Source organism: Mus pahari, chromosome 17, assembly GCF_900095145.1.
Source record: "Mus pahari chromosome 17, PAHARI_EIJ_v1.1, whole genome shotgun sequence".
In the NCBI taxonomy this organism is placed as follows: Eukaryota; Metazoa; Chordata; class Mammalia; order Rodentia; family Muridae; genus Mus; species Mus pahari.
Genome location: NC_034606.1, coordinates 45,968,894 through 45,986,935, shown reverse-complemented (window position 1 = coordinate 45,986,935; position 18,042 = coordinate 45,968,894). Strand labels below are relative to the sequence as shown.

At 42.3% G+C, this 18,042-nt stretch overlaps 1 protein-coding gene across 7 annotated transcripts in view; it reads right to left on the bottom strand.

The window, feature by feature from the left end:
- The window catches only part of Tnrc6b (trinucleotide repeat containing adaptor 6B), a 217,188-nt gene that overhangs the window by 46,538 nt on the left and 152,608 nt on the right, over window positions 1–18,042 (bottom strand). For all 7 annotated transcript variants that reach the window (XM_029548218.1, XM_029548217.1, XM_021216504.2 and 4 more), the window contains 2 exons: window positions 6,411–6,752; window positions 1,667–4,006 (listed from right to left, as the gene is read on the bottom strand). In XM_029548218.1, coding sequence (XP_029404078.1) covers window positions 1,667–4,006; window positions 6,411–6,752 — 2,682 coding nt within the window. The remainder of the gene's footprint in view (window positions 1–1,666; window positions 4,007–6,410; window positions 6,753–18,042) is intronic.

The following is an 18,042-nucleotide window of genomic DNA, read 5'->3' as shown; positions in this document are numbered from 1 at the left end:
AAGGAGGCAGGCACAGTTATACTTCCTTGGCAGAAACAAATTCAACCTTCACGAAGGGCATTTGGTAAAGTCAATTTCCAAAGTTCCAATGTACAGGACTTCTGACCCAGTAAACTCACTGCCAGGAAAATTTACCCTAAAAAAAATGTACTAACGTGATGAAATTATATGTACAGCAGTGTTCACTGTATTACTCTAGGGAAAAAAAATGGAATCAATTTCAATATCAGAAGGAGATAGGTTATATCAAGTGTGGATAAAGTATAACTTAAATATCTACCAGAGGAGACAGTTAGACCAAACTGAGTTCATAAAATGAGCTACATATGAAATTAAGCAAAAGAACTGTATGTGCTACAGAAAGCGTAAATATATATGTAAAGAAAGAGGGCAGAGCTGCAGGACTATTGCCTGCCTACCAGGGGAAGGCCCTGGGATCCTCTTTCAGGATCCCTGCCTCTTCCCCACTAAAAAAGCTGAGATAAAAAAGGTAAGATAAACACTGCAGAAGTATAATTCCTTCCCTGTTAAGAAGAATTAAAGCTTAGGTATATTTGTAATCCATAAGAGCAAGGCTTATGAAGGAAACAAACTTGCACGGATTACGGTGAGAAGCCCCAGAGGCTGGAGGCTCATCTACTGTCCTTTGCTTTCCTGTACAGTTTGGAGAGTTTTCTTTGAACACAGGATCTTAAAGCACGAGGAAGTGTGACTCTGGATAAGCAGTTAAAGAGTAGCCTCTATTTTTTTTTTTTTAATACTTAAAAAAAAAAAGAGCTAGTTAAAAACAGTCACTTTGCATGCTAATTAGTGTTCCTAATCTACTTTGAATGCTGGAAAACTTAACATTATGATTAATTTTAAATGAAACCAAAACCAATCTAATAACCCTGAAAGGTGCATTTTCTTCATTGGTGAGTCTTTTACAGGGACACTCATGGCAAACTGAGAAGAGAATTAAGCCCTGCTGCAACAGTTGCCTTTCAGGTATCTGACTGTCCTTAGAACATCTCTGTATGCATACGCCTGCTATAGTCAACAATTAAGTCACTTGGAAGGAAGGAGGTGGGAATATAGCCTGAGGTAGCACTTGCTTAGCATGCTCAAATCTCTGGGTTTCAGCCCTAACACTGTAAAAATAAAATAAGTTTGGAGACCCCAACTGTCCAAATACCAGCTGAGATACAGTGTTGTGACAGTCTCAGGAAGAACACCAGAGTGCTCTCCTTTGCAGAGGAAAAGAAGCACCGGGGTGGGGGTGGGGGGTGGGCGGGGTGGTGGTGGTGTTCATAGGTAGAGCTGGGAAGGAAAGAAAGCCAGTCGTTTTCTACCTTAGTTCTTTTATTTTTAAACCTAGAGTAGTTTGGTCTAGGTTTGGTGATTTTTCTTTTTGTTGTTATTTTTAAAATTATACAGGCCAATATAATTGCAGAAAAATAATTCTGGGTACCAAGAATGTTGTCCTCTTTTCCTTGTACCAAGAAATAACACTGTAATGTATGAGAGCAGGTGCCATCTCCAGTGCACCACAGAAAGGATCTCAGAGCAAGAAAGCTGGAACTGGAGGAACGATCCTCAGAGTAAGTTAAATAGATGCACCTTAACAGATAGGGACCACGATTTCTTTTATTTTACTAGGACCTATGAGAAAAGAGTTGGTACCTACCTGATGCTGATTTTCCGGTCATCGGGGTAGGCAGGTTTGGTTCTCGAGGTGCTGGGCCCCCTTGAGAATTCTTATCCCAAAGGTTCACATTCTTGTAGTTATAACTGTTAGGGTCTCCCCAAGCTGAAGTGCCATCATCAATGTCCATTTTCCGACTAATTGACTGTGGGGATGGCTCCTCCCAACCACTGGGTTCATCATCCTTAGGGGTTGCAGGCTGGGGTCCACTGCTCCAGTTGGAATTAGAAGGTCGAACATTGCCTTGAGGTGGCGGGGGTGGGCCTCCCCATGAACCAGAAGCCTCTGGCTGTGGTGGCGGTGGCTGCTGCTGCTGTTGGTGTTGTTTATTCCAGGAATTGGGTTGTCTGCCTGTTTCATTCCACGCAGGGGATCTTTTGCAATCTTCCCACCCACCTTTTGAAGCTAGGTTTGTATTCCCACCATTACCCCAAGTTCCAATTTCATTCTGTCCTCCTTCACCCCACCCAGACACAGGCTTATTGGCAGAACTTTCCCAATTGTTATTCTTCACTTGATCCACCTCCTCGCCCCAACCATTCTTCCCAGAAGTCCATCCTTGGTTGGGCTGGCGCCCACCTCCCCACCCCTGTTCCTTACAAGAACTCTCATTCCAAGAGGAAGGTGTCTTTTCATCCGCTCGGCCTCCTCCCCAGTTAGAAGAGTTGTTGTTCTTATAGTCATTCCAGCCTCCTGCGCTCTTGGGGTCTTTCCACTCTGTCGAGGCTGAGAGCTCACCCCATCCAGACTTCATTTGATTGCTTTGGCTGGGTGCATCTCCCCAGCCCCCTGAGTTCTTGGTCTGTGTGGCAGAGCTCTCCCACCCCTCAGTTCCTTTGTCAGATTTCCCCTCAGGCCTTGGCACCTCTTCAATATCCCACACTGTGTCCTGCTTAATTTGAGTTTGGCCCCAGCCAGTGTTTGAGAGCACCCTAGGGTCCAAATCAGTCCGGCTCAAAAGAGTCTGCAAGACAGCCTGGCAGTCAGGATGCGTGGGCCTGTATGACCGACGACCAGAATTATGACTGTCGCTACTTCCTGCTTTGTGGTTGCTTCCAGTGCTTTGACCTCCAACTTCACTTCCTGCGGAGCTGGAAGATCTTCCCCAACAGGGAGCCTGGGAATTGCCTTGGTTTTCAGGGAGGGGGTGGCCCTTTTGATTGTCCCATGCTCCAGTGCTAGAATTTGGTTGGTTTGGACCACTCCATTCTCCAATTTTCAACTCATCAGACCCAGTCGGCTGTTTCCATTCTCCCTGAGAGACCCCAGATGTCATTTTGTTCCCTTCACCCCATTTGTTGTCATTAGAGTCCTGAGGGCCAAAGTTCCAGGACCCACCCGTAGACCTGTTATTGTTGTCCCAAGAGTCACTTTTTGACCCAGTTGGTTTTGGAACAGAAGCTCCTTTCCAGGAGTCCTCTCTGTCTTTTCCATTGTTCCCATTATTTCCAGAATTGCTTTGTCCAGAGACTGTGTCAGTTCCAGAAGGCCCCCTAGCTGCACCCCAAGACCCAACACTCCCAGTCTTTCGATCTCCAGTGCTTTGTGAAGGGGCATCAGTGCTCCTGGAGGTGTTCCCCAAGCCCATTCCAAAGGGCATTCCCTTATTTTCCATGGGGTTTGGTGAACTTAAGTTCAAGGAGTTAGTGTTTCCATTTTTTGGTCCATCAGTGTTATGAATTTGAGCCTGTTCTCTGCCAGAGACAACAAAATTAACACCCGCATTTTCCATCTTTGACTGCTGTTCCCTGGATGCCTGACCTACTGTGCTAACTTGTGCACTGGAACTACTACTTTCTGTTTCCAATGCCCCTTTCCTAGAAGTCCCTTCTTGGACCAATGCTGGCCAGGCAGATGGGTTGCTATTTGGGTTAAAGTTGCTGAAGCCAGAGCCAGGTCCAATTCTATCTGGACCACTCGCACTCCTCCAGTTTCCTAGTCCATTGTTGCTATCTGAAGTAGAGTTGGGAGGTTGAACAGACTTAGCCTTGGGGTCAGATTTCCAGACCCCAAGATTACATTCATTCCCAGAACTTGCAGACTGGCACTGGCTCCCTTTGCCTTTGTTACTAGTGGTGCTTCCTGGCAGACTGCTCTTCTCAGAGCCAGGGTTCGAGGCACTGTTGTTATCGGTGGTGTTTTCGGAAGAAGATTCAGTGTCTTTGCTGGCAATACAAGGCCACTCTTCCATGTCAGACCCGTCTACAATCACCTTGTCCCAGATGTGAATTGGGTTGGGGGAGGCGCCGTTGTTGGAGGAGGCTCCCGGGCCCCAAGTGGAATTTGCATAATTTGAAGCAGCAGCACCTCCAAGGGTTGACTCTGGGAAAGAGATCACCTGTTAACCACAGCTGTACATCCATATCATCATCACCTGGGTCTCAGACTACCTCTGCAACGCTTAGTGCATCCACTAGACTAGCTTGTTTACCTGGCTGATTTTCTTTTCTTTTTTCTTTTCTTTTCTTTTCTTTTCTTTTCTTTTCTTTTCTTTTCTTTTCTTTTCTTTTTTTTTTGTTTTTCGAGACAGGGTTTCTCTGTGTAGCCCTGGCTGTCCTGGAACTCACTTTGTAGACCAGGCTGGCCTCGAACTCAGAAATCCGCCTGCCTCTGCCTCCCAAGTGCTGGGATTAAAGGCGAGCGCCACCACACCCAGCTCTGGTTGACTTTCTTGAGTGATTTTAGTACAGTATCTAACTGTGTATCCCATGCCATAGTGCCAGTGTGGAGGTCAGAGGACAATTTGTTGGAGTTGGTTCTTTCCTTCTACCATGTGGGTCTTAGAGACTGGAATTTGAGTCATCAGGCCTTTGAGGAGATGCTAGAGTTTCCTCTCTGCCACTAGCTAGTGCTGTATGTGCTACATCCAACTCTGTATCAGCTCTCAAAGCTACCTATACTTGCCATTCTTACTGAAACAGAAGGACCTTCTTGTATCCTGAGAAAATGCAACAAACCATGCTGTGTTTCTTTAATCTAACACTCATGGCTGGAGCTGTTTTTCTAAAATACCCCTTTGGTTCCATTACTGCTCTCTGAGAGTGTTCAACAATTCCTTAGTGCAGAGAAAAACAAAACCCGTTAGTTGGTTTCATTAAGATGTTCTATGACCTAAGGCCAACTAGTCTTTCCAGTTGTATCTTTTATAACTTTCTACAAAGATGTCTACAGTCTTACTCTGGGCACCATTTAAGGCTGGCACCTGCTGTTTTCTCCTCCCAAGTCCACACAGTGAAATGTATTCACTTTTTAGACATACCTCAAGTGCCACTTTATCTATGCAGCTACTTCTGAGCTTGTCATCTGAAAAACTGTCGCTAGGAATTGTCGGAGTCATTTCCTCACATGATAGTCTCTGTTCCCATCCTTCTCTCCCCACAGTGTGCTTTTCACTGAGAGCCTATCTTGCTAATGTGTGAATTCCACATAGTGGCCTTGCATTCTGCTCAGTAAGCCTTCTCTGAATGTCCCTTGGCTAGCTCCTGAGATACTGGAGTATGCATCAGATAGGCTTAGACTCCCAAGGGGATTAAATCTGATAAATAAGTACTACACAGTATAGAGTTAAAAAAAAAAAAGTAGCCGGGCGTGGTGGTNCANGCCTTTAATCCCAGCACTTGGGAGGCAGAGGCAGGCGGATTTCTGAGTTTGAGGCCAGCCTGGTCTACAAAGTGAGTTCAGGACAGCCAGGGCTATAGAGAAAAGCCCTGCCTCGAAAAATCCAAAAAAAAAAAAAAAAAAAAAAAAAAGTAGCATATGTAGTGTATATGAGGGGAAAATAATGTGTTTTAATGAAAATTTTCTAATGTCTACATTAACCAATTTTTAATTAATACACATTAAAAACAACACATATAAAATGAGGAAGCACAGAATCTTAACACCCTGAGACTATGCTAATCTTTCCTATGCTTGATGATATTCAAAGTCTAGTTGTTTTTCTTTAAAATTATATTTACTTATTTGTATGTGTGCTATTCGGTACATACAGAGGTCAGAGGACAACTTCTGGGAGTTAGTCCTTTCTTTCTGCTATGTGGGTGGGGCTCAGGCCATCAAGCTTCGTGGTCACCACCTTTGCCTGTTCATCTCTCTCTAGCTCTCTAGAGCTCAAGCTCAAAGTTTTAATAGAACCTAAAAAGGCACATTAGTTTTTTTTTTAAAAGGGACTGGAAACTCTTTGCTACTTAAACTCTTGGTGGCACATGATCTCACAAACCTGAGGCAGGAGGATCATGGTCCTGACACTAACCTGGGCTATACCTGAGATCCTGTTGCAAAAGACAAGACAGAAAGAACTCTCAAGACTTCTAATGTAACTCCTTAAGCAAACTCCCTCATGTCTATATTACAATGTCTAGCATAGTTCAAAATCCGGAGTTCTAAAATTAAACACTGATTAAAAAAAAAAAATCACCCTAGTTTAAAAACAATAGAATGGTATTATTATCATCTGGTATTCTCTGAAGAATCTATACAACATCTTAAGTGACCATTCTGGAAGCATAGGATGCTGGAAGTTTTAGAAGAAGCCCCATGCAAGTCTCACTTCCTGAACATAGCTGAAATCTACGATTTCATGCAAGATAGCACAACCCAGCTTAGGGAAGGGCCCATGCAAATTTTATGATGGGGCCCTCTCCCATCTGCTTCGGGGTACTATCTCTGCATTTACAACTGATACCAGGAAACAAAGGAGCGCTCTCCTGCTCGCTTCCAGGCTTACCTGGTGCAGTCCCACTCTCGCTCTGCAGCAGCGCTCCTGTCACTTGTGCGTTGTTGGGGTTTGCTCCAGGTGCTGTGCAGGGAGGAGGCCCCGCCCCACCCCCGAGGAGCATGCAGGACGGTGGAGGGGGCTGTCCACGTTTTAGTAACACTTTATGGTCCTGCTGGCAACGGAATCGCGGTGGCACCTCCCGAGGCATGTAGCGGGCGGCGCTTGGCGGTTGTCCGTTCGGCACTGCCACCCTTTTGGCATTGTTGCCACCATTGACTGGTGGCGATGGAGAGCTGCCAATTGGGCTGGCGGCCGTTGGTTGGCTTAAACTTGGTTTCGTCACTTCGGGCACTGAAAGACAGGAATTGGGAAAGTCTTTTAAATTAAAAGTCTGTTTTTAAGAAAGCTTACACTTTGTTCTCAAAGGACAGGCTTTTTAAAATTCCTGTAGGATGTTCACTTTACTAGAGTAGGAGTGCTGGTAGCAGGTGACTGATAAATAATCAAAAATTGCATGTCTATTTAGGTGGGGAAAATTAAGCAACCACCACTCACTGCACCAAATCCTTGATGGTTGTAGCCAAGTACTCAGCAGTGCAGAGGGCTTTCCCTTCCTCTAATTTCTTAATTAAAAAAAAATTGTATCTATTTACATTTACTCTTGTTTTTTTCCTTTCTCTGAGACAGGGTTTCTTTATGTAGTTCTGGCTGTCCTCCAACTCAGAGATCTGCCTGCCTCTGTACTCCAAGTGCTAGAATTAAAGTTGTGCGCCACCACACCAGGTTCTGTATTTACTTTTTTGTTCTGTGTGTACACATGCTGGGGTAAACATGTGGAGGCCATAGGACAACCTGAGGGAGGTGATTCTTTCTAACTGTGTGGGGCCTAGGGCTGGAAGGAACTTAGGCTGTCAGCTTTCGCAGCAAGTGTCTTTACTCTCAGAGCTACTTTGGAGACAATCATCCTATTTCTTTGAAGACCTCTGGGAACTCTTTCTGAAGTTCCTGACTAGGCACAAGAAGCACACTTTGCCCATGTTCTTACAACATACTGAATTCTAGTTGAAGTCTCTACTTCCAGACCTCTCTCTCCCCTCTCTCTCTCTCTCTCTCTCTCTCTCTCTCTCTCTCTCTCTCTCTCTCTCGTTGGCCTTAAGCTCCTCGAGAACAGAAACTATCGTTTATTCTGCTCCCTTTAAAACTGGCACCCACAGAGGACCACAGGCTTAGAGAATCACATTATACCACAGGCCTTTGGTTGCTACAGTCACTTGGACACAAAGGTTTATCTGTGACTGTTTACATAACAAAAATATGAAGAATTGTTTAGCTCTTACTTGTAAAATATCTGTCTTAGCTCTTTCACTGATATAAAATGTCAAATAGTACAGAAATGTGCACAGCAACCCTGAAATCACTACACCCTGGTAGACCTGCTGCGCCTCACCTCAACCCTGACTACAAAGGTTCCTACTCTCTACTTCCTGTCACCATCTTAGCAAAAGACCACCACTGTGTGTTTCTCTTTTATAAACTCAGTACTTATGCTTGAACAATAGTTTTGAATACTTTCATGAAAAAAAAAAAAATCATTCCTCCCAAGAAAATCTGCCCAGCACACTGAGACTGGCAATACTACAGGAATAATCTGAGGCCCGAATTCCTGCCAAGCAACTCTGGTAGCAGTATTGCTTTGACAGCTGAAATGATGCTGGGCCAGCATGTTGCCATTTAACTGCCTCCTTTATGAGGAGAGAGATACATCATCAGAAAACAGGGGCCCAGACTAGCCACCACTGGCCACTACTGAATACTGTGAGTGACAGGAAAAAAGAATAGTTGGCTCAAGTAAGTTCCAGGCAACTCATATGTCTATTCTTAGCCAATCACAAGACAGTACTGGCCTCCCAGTAAAAGGGTGGTGGCTGTAATGTGATGACGAGCGGAATAAAGACTTAAACCAGTCATTGTCTAATATTAATACAGTACCGTCTGCAGAACATAGAGCATATGATGGACAAATAACTAGTAAATATTTGTTTCTAGAACATTCCACATGTCATTTACTAATCGTCTTTTCTTCTATGAAAATAAAGCTGGGTGGATTCTTCCCAGCTAGTTTGTGATGTTGCCCTTCTACAGATGAGTTAAGCACTCTATGTAAAGTTGGCCACATGCCTTAACTCTCTTAAGTAAGATGGTGACAGCACAGCCTAATGAGAGTAATGCTCTGACTAACTTTATAATACACACAGCTGCTTCAACCCCAAACTCTGGTTGGTGCTGTACATTGTGCCAGAATCCTTGTACAAGCCCTCGTGGCATTTTTTCCCAGTCATATCAAAGACAGGACAGATATGGTAAGGAGAACACAGCTCCACTACCTTTCTTTTGAAATGGTGGTGGATCTAGAGCTCAGGTGCTGAAAATTCCAGGGTGTGGTTAGAGAAGCTAACTGTGCTGGAGTGCCCGGCCAGAGGCTTCTTGATTTTTTTTTTCTTTATTGTATTCTCTATAAACTTTAAGCAAACAAGAAGCAACAAGATGGCTCACTAGGTAGAGGTGCTTTCAACCAAGCCTAAAATCCCTAAAATGCTGGGATGAGAGAAATGACTATTGCGCCAAGTTGTCTTCTGACCACACATACACACATAATAAATGTAAACATAAAACACCTTAAAGGCAAGCAAGACTCTTGACATCTACTGGAGATGAAGCAACTGTTAGGCAGGAGCAGACACAGTTTTAAAGTTCCAAATTCAAAGTTAAGACATCAGAATTGGGGCTGGAGAGATGGCACAGTGGTTAAGAGCACTGGCTGTTCTTCCAAAGGTCCTGAGTTCAAATCCCAGCAACCACACGGTGGCTCACAACCATCTGTAATGAGATCTGATGCCCTCCCTGTTCAGGAGTGTCTAAAGACAGCTACAGTGTACTCATATATAATAATAAATAAATCTATGCGAGCGAGGCCAAGTGAGCAGGACCTGAGAGAGCAGAGGTCCTGAGTTCAATTCCCAGCAATCACATGATGGCTCACAACCATCTGTACAACTACAGTGCACTCATATACATAAAATAAATACATAAATCTTTTTTTGTTGTTTTTTTTTTGTTTTTTTTTTTTTTTTTTTTTTTTTTTTCAAGACAGGGTTTCTCTGTATATTCCTGGCTGTCCTGGAACTCACTCTGTAGACCAGGCTGGCCTCAAACTCAGAAATCCGCCTGCCTCTGCCTCCCAAGTGCTGGGATTAAAGGAGTGCACCACCACGCCCAGCTCTACCACACTTTTACACTCTTACTTTGCTTTTCAATTTCTAATTGTCCTCATTTCTGAAAGTGTAAGCAAGGTGCCAGTTTTTTGTTTTTTGTTTTCTTCTTCTTCAGGAAAAGTGTTCTTTAAGAAATGTCTGAATTTAGCAAGCTTCTGAATTTGTGCAAGAGACCAAACAACTGCACAGAACCATTACAAGCTACCAGTTCCATCATCCCATTTTTTTAAATTACTTCAAACGTTTTTTTATTTTTGTAAATTATTATTACTATTTTTTAAAGATTTATTTATTACTATATCTAAGTACACTGTAGCTGTCTTCAGACACACCAGAAGAGGGCGCCAGATCTCATTACAGATGGTTGTGAGCCACCATGTGGTTGCTGGGATTTGAACTCAGGACCTCTGGAAGAACAGTCAGTGCTCTTTAACTGCTGAGCCATCTCTCCAGCCCTTATTATTATTTCTTGTTTGTGGAACATGGTTTTAATATTTTCAACTGTTAATATTCAACAAACAATATTTAAAGATATATTTCATCGTTATATCTCCCTTTTCATTTCTGATTAATTTGGGTACTATCTCTGGGCCCCCTGGTTAGTCTGGCTAAGGGTTTAGCTTATCTTGTTGATTTTCTCAAAGAACCAGCTCCTGGTTTTGTTGATTCTTTGTATAGTTTTTTGTTTCTATTTGGTTGATTTCACCCCTGACTTTGATTATTTCCTAACCACTACTCCTCTTGGGTGTATTTGCTTCTTTTTGTTATAGAGCTCTTTTTTTTTTAAAAAAAAAAAAAAGATTTATTTAGTTAGTTAGTATATGTAAGTACACTGTAGCTGTCTTCAGACACACCAGAAGTAGGCATCATATCTCATTATAGATGGTTATGAACCACTATATGGTTGCTGGGATTTGAACTCAGCACCTCTGGAAGAGCAGTCAGTGCTCTTACCCGCTGAGCCATCGCTCTAGCACGTTAGGTGTGCTGTCGAGCTGCTAGTATAAGCTCTCTCCAGGTTTTCTTTCTCTTTGTGGAGACGCTTAGAGGTATGAGTTTTCATCTCACCACTGCTGTCATTGTGGTCCATACGTTTAGTATGATGAGTCTTCATTTTCATTAAATTCTAAAAAGCCTTTAATTTCTGTCTTAATTTCTTCCTTGACCAAGTTATCATTAAGTAGAGCATTGTTCAGCTTCCATGTGTATGTGTGCTTTCCGTTGTTTTTGTTGGTATTTAAGACCAGCCTTAGCATGTGATGATCTGACAGGCTGCAGGGGATTATTTCCATCTTCTTATATCTGTTGAGGCCTGTTTTGTGACCAATTATATGGCCAATTTTGGAGAAAGTAACATGATGTGTTGAGAAGAAGGTATATTCTTTTGCTTTAGGATGAAATGTTCTATAAATATCTGTTAGTTCCATTTGGTTCATAATTTCACTGTGCCTCTGTTTAGTTTCTGTTTCCATGATCTGTTCATTGATGAGAGTGGGGTGTTGAAGTCTCTCACTATTATTGTGTGGGGGTGTGATGTGTGCTTTGATCTTTAGTAAAGTTTCTTTTATGAATGTGGGTACCCTTGCATTTGNAGCATAGATGTTCAGAATTCAGAGTTCATCTTGGTAGATTTTTCCTTTGACCAGTATGAAGTGCCCTTCCTTAACTTTTTTTTGATAATTTTTGGTTGAAAGTTGATTTTATTCAATATTAGAATGGCTACTCCAGCTTGTTTGCTTGGGAAATTGTTTTCCAACCTTTTACTCTGAGGTAGTATCTGTCTTTGTCACTGAGTTGCATGCACTTTCCTGTTTGCAGCAAAATGCTGGGTCCTCTTTACATATTCAGTCTGTTAGTCTATGTCTTTTTATTGGGGAATTGAATCCACTGATGTCAAGCGATGTTAAGGAAGAGTGATTGTTACTTCCTGTTACTTTTGTTGTCAGAGGTGGAATTAGGTTTGTGTGGCTNTCTTCTTTTGGGTTTGTTGAAAGATTACTTTCTTGCTTTTTCTAGGATGTAGTTTCCCTCCTTGTATTGGTGTTTCCATCTATTATCCTTTGTAGGGCTGGATCTATGGAAAGATATTGTGTAAATTTGGTTGTGTCATAGAATATCTTGTTTTCTTTGTCTATGATAATTGAGAATTTTGCTAGGTTGGCATTTTGTTCTCTTAGGGTCTATATGACATCTGCCCAAGATCTTCTAGCTTTCACAGTCTCTGGTGAGAAGTCTGGTGTAATTCTGATAGGTCTGCTTTTATATGTTACTTGACCTTTCTCCCTTACTGCTTTTAATATTCTTTGTTTTGTGCATTTGGTGTTTTATTATGTGACAGGAAGAATTTCTTTTCTGGTCCAGTCTATTTGGAGTTCTGTAGGCTTCTTGTATGTTCATGGGCATTTCTTTCTTTAGGTTAGAGAAGTTTTCTTCTATAATTTTGTTGAAGATATTTACTGGCTCTTTAAGTTGGGAATCTTCGCTCTCATCTATACCCATCCTCTTCTCATTGTGTCTTGGATTTCCTGGATGTTTTGGGTTAGGAGCCTTTTGCTTTTTGCATTTTCTTTGACTGTTGTGTCAATGTTTTCTATGGTATCTTCCGCACCTGAGATTCTCTCTTCTATCTCTTGTATTCTGTTGGTGATGCTTGCATCTATGACTCCTAATCTCTTTCCTAGGTTTTCTAACTCCAGGGTTGTCTCCCTTTGTGATTTCTTTATTGTCTCTATTTCCACTTTTAGATCTTGGATGGTTTTGTTCATTTCCTTTGCCTGTTTGATTGTGTTTTCCTGTAATTCTTTAATGGATTTTTTGTTGTTGTTGTTTCCTCTTTAAGGGCTTCTAGATATTTACCTGTGTTCGCCTGTATTTCTTTAAGGGAGTTATTTATGTCCTTCTTCTTCTTCTTTTTTTTTTTTTGGTTTTTTGAGACAGGGTTTCTCTGTGTAGTCCTGGCTGTCCTGGAACTCACTTTGTAGACCAGGCTGGCCTTGAACTCAGAAATCCGCCTGCCTCTGCCTCCCGAGTGCTGGGATTAAAGGCATGCGCCACCACGCCTGGCTATTTATGTCCTTCTTAAAGTCCTCTATCACCATCATGAGAAGTGATTTTAGATCCAAATCTTGCTTTTCCAGTGTGAAGGTGTATCCAGGACTTGCTATGGTGGGAGAATTGGGTTCTGATGATGCCAAGTAACCTTGGTTTCTGTTTCTTATGTTCTGATGCTTACCTCCCACCATCTGATATCTCTAGTACTACCTGCCCCTGTTATATCTGACTGGAGCCTGTCCTTCCTGTGATCCTGGTTGTGTAAGAACTCCTCAGAGTTCAGATATCTCTGTGATCCCAAGATCCTGGTATGACCAAGCTCCTGTGATCCTGTGATCCTGGGCGTGTTAGAGCACCTGGGAGTGGAGCCTCCTCTGGGTGTTGTGGGACTGGCTGCGGAGCTCTTACTCAAGGTCTGCTCAGGGCACTGGCCCAGACTGGAACGTTCCTTCATCTTAATGGGACTTACCACACACCCTTTTCATCTACATATACTTGTAAAAGGGCTATGGATATAGTTCTGTGGTGAGCAAGAGGCTCTAGATTCAATCCCCAGTTCTAGAAAACCAAAACTAAAACTAAACAAAACCAGCTAAAACCATAGAAAATATTCTATTTTAGGATGACAACTTAGAAATCTTAAAGACTGACCTATGCACAGGTGACTAGCCCATATTATGTGATTCTCAGTGCCGCCTATCACTGTCTCTACTTCTTCACCTTCCACGCACACACTGGCTTCTGCCCTCACCATCTCCCTCCTGCAGTCACTGCCAGCCTAGAGGGCATTTGGCACTGGCCGTCACACCTGCAGCCCCCGACTACTGGTTCTTCTGAGATTCACTCTGCCTAGCTCTTCGGTTGTCCCTCATTCCCTTTGGGGCCCTCCACACTGTGGAGCAAGGGTTAAACAGTGGATATTTAGCACTCAATGGACATAAAGTTTCGGTTTCAAAAAACCAACTGAAAGCAGCCGTAGAAAGTGGCTGTGGTTCAAGACTTTCTTTAAGGACAGCCAGGAATTTGTTATTCTCAGACACTATTCTTTGAAACAACTAAAAAAAGAAAAAAAAAAACCCAAAGAATTCTTTTTGCTTACAGGTAGCATAAAAATAAGCAGCAGGTGTGTAGGACAGTATCAGCTTCTGCTTTTAAACATTATTTTAGTTATAATTCCAAAATAGCAGCTAATTTGGCCATTAGCTTCTATGGATGTATATACCACACTCAAAACAGGGTTTTATTCTCAAGTTTTATTTAGACCAGTTTCCAACTCATAACCATCTTCCCAGCTGAGTCTCTCAAGTGCTGGGTGGGATAACAGGTACAAGTCACCACACCTGGCATTGAGGTTATGTCTACTTCTTAGAAAATTACATTTAATCATTTGTGGGGCTTGCCTACTTCTAACATTGAGTTACTTGGGAACACACTTCTTCACAGGCTTTCACTCTCGGTGTGTGTTTGCCAAACCATTATCTCCCCCTTAGGTCTCTTTTATCCTTTCCCTTCCCCTCAAACTTGTTCCCCAGCCCTAAGTTCCATTATCTCATAGCACAATGAAGGCATCACTCAGCTTGGTGTTTAGGACATCTGTCCTCACTTACACTCACATGATTCCCCAGGACCCCAGAGCTGAACTCTCCTCCCTCCTCTTTATCAGCAGTTCTATCCAGGCTGTGCATTCTCTTTCCCTCCCACATGAAAACTCTGTGCTCACTTATCTCCATGCATGCTTTATGACAGCTCATTCTCATTCATCTTAGAGATACCAGCTCTCTCTACTGTCCTATTTATTTGTGTGTGTATATAATATTGATGTGAGAGAGATCATATAGGCATGTACATGCCACAAAACGTATAGACATCGGAGGACAACTTCTGAGTTTGTTTTCTCCTTCCATCATAAACCTAGGGATCAAAACCAGATCATCAAGCTTGAATGGCAAGAACTTTTACTCACTGACTCATCTCACTGGTCCTAGTTCCATTTCCAACTAAATGTCCCCACCTATCAGAACACACAAACCCCTCTAGTGTGGGGCCCAGCGGGTAGGCTAAATTATCTGAGCCACTGTCATCCACTCACTATGTATGTTTCTTGGAATAAGCTCAGAAGCCAGTGTAGTAAAATGTCCCACAATCCCAGATATGCTGATGGGAAATGCTTTCCTTCCGATGTGTGCCAATGAAGTATGGGGCAAGGCTATGATTTAATGCTTCAAACCACAGTATCTAAAACCTGACCCACGGAGCTGCAAGTTTTCCCACTTCTTTGACTCAGAGTTGGTATTTCTGGGGTCAAAGTAAGCCTCACTGAAAACAAAAACAAAGTGGGTATTTCCTGTAGATATGTTCAATTCTAGCTACCAGAGCCCCATCTGAGGATCCCCAGTTAGGAGGACATGAAAGCTACACAGCCCATGTATTTAAACCTGTCTGAAATGATAAATTCCTTGGCTGACCTGACCCGATCTGTGCGTGATCCATGGAAGTTTCCCCTTCCATATGATGTCCATTACAGACCTGCAATTCCCACCCTGGATACTTTCTAGCAGCTAAAGGTCACATTAATTTTTAGTCATTTCATTGCATACTGATAGCTCTCATTAAGCCAAATATTATCCTATAGCACCCATCAACAAGGCTAAACTGCAATGGCCAAATTCTGCTATTTTGTAGTTTGTGTAATTGTGCTTTTTAACCTTAACCTAACTCTGTTAAGTTTCACCTTAACCTGAGCTATTGCATGATTCTGGAAACCATTTTGCTTCTGTCTAATATCCATAAAAGAGAATCTAAACTTTTGCCTAAGTCCCTATTCTTCCTTTTAACTGAGAAGTAGGCACAGTGCATCCTCATACAACTTCCAATTGAAACCCCTACCCCTACCTGTACCCCCACCCACATCCTACTCTCCTCTCCAGAATTTTGACCTGCACTGGCTGGTTTTTGTGTCAACTTGACACAAGCTAGAGAGGATAGAACTTCGGTGAGGAAATGCCTCCATGAGATCCAGTTGTAAGGCATTTCCTCAATTAATCATCAATGGGAGAGGGCCCAGCCTATTGTGGGTAGGACCAATCCTGGGCTGGTGGTCCTGGGTTCTACCAGGTGGGCTAAGCAAGCTATGAGGAGCAAGCCAGTAAGCAGCACCCCTCTGTGGCCTCTACATCAGCTCTTGACTCTAGGTTCCTGCCCTGTGTGAGTGATGAACAGTAATATGGAAGTGTAAGCTGAATAAAGCCTTTCCTCCCCAACTTGCTTTTTGGTTATGGTGTTTTGTTACAACGATAAAAATCCTAAGGTATCACCATACTGTTTGTAATGGTAGAAGATAAAGGAAGAACATATAACCAATCCACTGCTTTTCTGAAATACAGAAAAATCTTACTTCAGTCCTTGTACAACCCAAGACTTGGCACCAACACAGTCTTTTCTTTTTTCTCTGCTGGGGAAAGAGTAGATTCATAGTTAAGGGGAGATCGCTTAAGGACAATAACTATTGCTGGGGAGAGGAACATGACCAAAATGTCAGCTCAGGGAGAAGAATGAGGAGGAGAGTCTCCAATAGACAAAGATTTGACCAAGAAAAACAAACAAACAAACAAAACAAAAAACAAAAAACAAAACCCTCAAGGCTGGTGAGTCTGACACACCTCAAATTATAAGTATGTATATGCTCTTTCTTTTTCTTTTCTTTTTTTTTTTTTAATTCCTGTTTTCTCCTTGGAGACCTGAGCTACATACACCCTCAGCTCCTTTAGGATGATCTGACTTGATTTTCTGACTGAGGGAGTAGGAAGAGTAAGGAGACAGGGAAGTGAATTTCATCTACAATAGGCATGAAAATGACCAAAGTAGAAAGCAGTGAACAGAAAGGAGAGCTTGATTTCTTTCTCTCTTTTTTTTTCTTTGTTTGTTTGTTTGTTTTTCGAGACAGGGTTTCTCTGTGTAGCCCTGGCTGTCCTGGAACTCACTTTATAGACCAGGCTGGCCTCAAACTCAGAAATCTGCCTGCCTCTGCCTCCCAAGTGCTGGGATTAAAGGCATGCGCCACCACCGCCCAGCCTCTCTCTTTTTTCTCCTCTTCTCTTTTCTCTTCTCTTCTCTTCTCTTCTCTTCTCTTCTCTTCTCTTCTCTTCTCTTCTCTTCTCTCTCTTTCTCTCTCTCTTTCCCTTTCCTTTCTTTCTCTCTTTCTTTCTTAGACTTTGGCATAAGATAAAATAACTTGTTTGAGAACAGATGTGGTATTTATTTGATTTGAGAAAGAATGCCTAATGAACTTTGTTTTCTGATGGAAACACCACTGGTCAAGGCTTAAGTAGCCAGGCTTAGGACCCCAAATTCTACCATGATCTCCATGTTGTACCAACACAAAGTCTGGCTTGTTAAGAAAACACCAATTTTCCCACCCAAGAGTCCTTTAATAGGCCAGTAGCACATGCCCTTAACTCCAGTCTGCAGGCAGCAGAGGCAGGATGATCACTATAAGGTCACAATATAAAGTCACCACTAGCTTGGTCAACACCAAGAGGTTCAGATTAGCTAGATACTGAAATTTTGTTTGTCTTTGTCTTTCTCTGGCATGTGTGTGCATACATGTGTCCACACGCGCATACACACAAAATCCTGTAAATACTTAGTTCCAAGTCCATTTGCATAGTCTACTTCTAAACAGGCTTAGAAAAGAATGAATTTGTTGGACTTTCCTAAAAGAAAGCCTACTTGTGGGTTGTGAACTGGCTGAACTGGACAAGAGGAAGAACACTCTCCTCCAAACCAATTAAGATAATTATAACAACTTCTCAGTTTAAAATCACTACAAAGTCCCGGGGCACAGTCTTCTTTGAAATACCTTTGAATAGAAATACAATACACTAATGTGTAAATATCTAACAATTTATTTTTCATAATTCTATTTCCTAAGAAAGCTATCATAAATAAAGCATCTATGAAGACTGACCACCTTTACTGATCCTTCTATCACCGAATGACACACTTTGGCCTGTTGGTCAAACTGACCAAGTCAAAACCAAACTCATCATTAGAAGGGCCTGTATCAAGTCCAAGTCTCTGTTATTCTTATCTGATTTTTTTTTTTCTTTTTAAATCCAGGGCAAAGGTTTTCATGTCATGGGGCCTCTCGTCAAGGTCTGGCAGCAGCCTGTGCATTCTGACAACTCTGTATATTATTCTAATACACACCTAATTAAGAACCACATACTAAGGTGCTCAAATATAAGTATTATCTAAAGGAATTCTACCTCCCACGCTTAAGGCCTGTTAACTCAAAGTGACCATTATCAAATAAACTA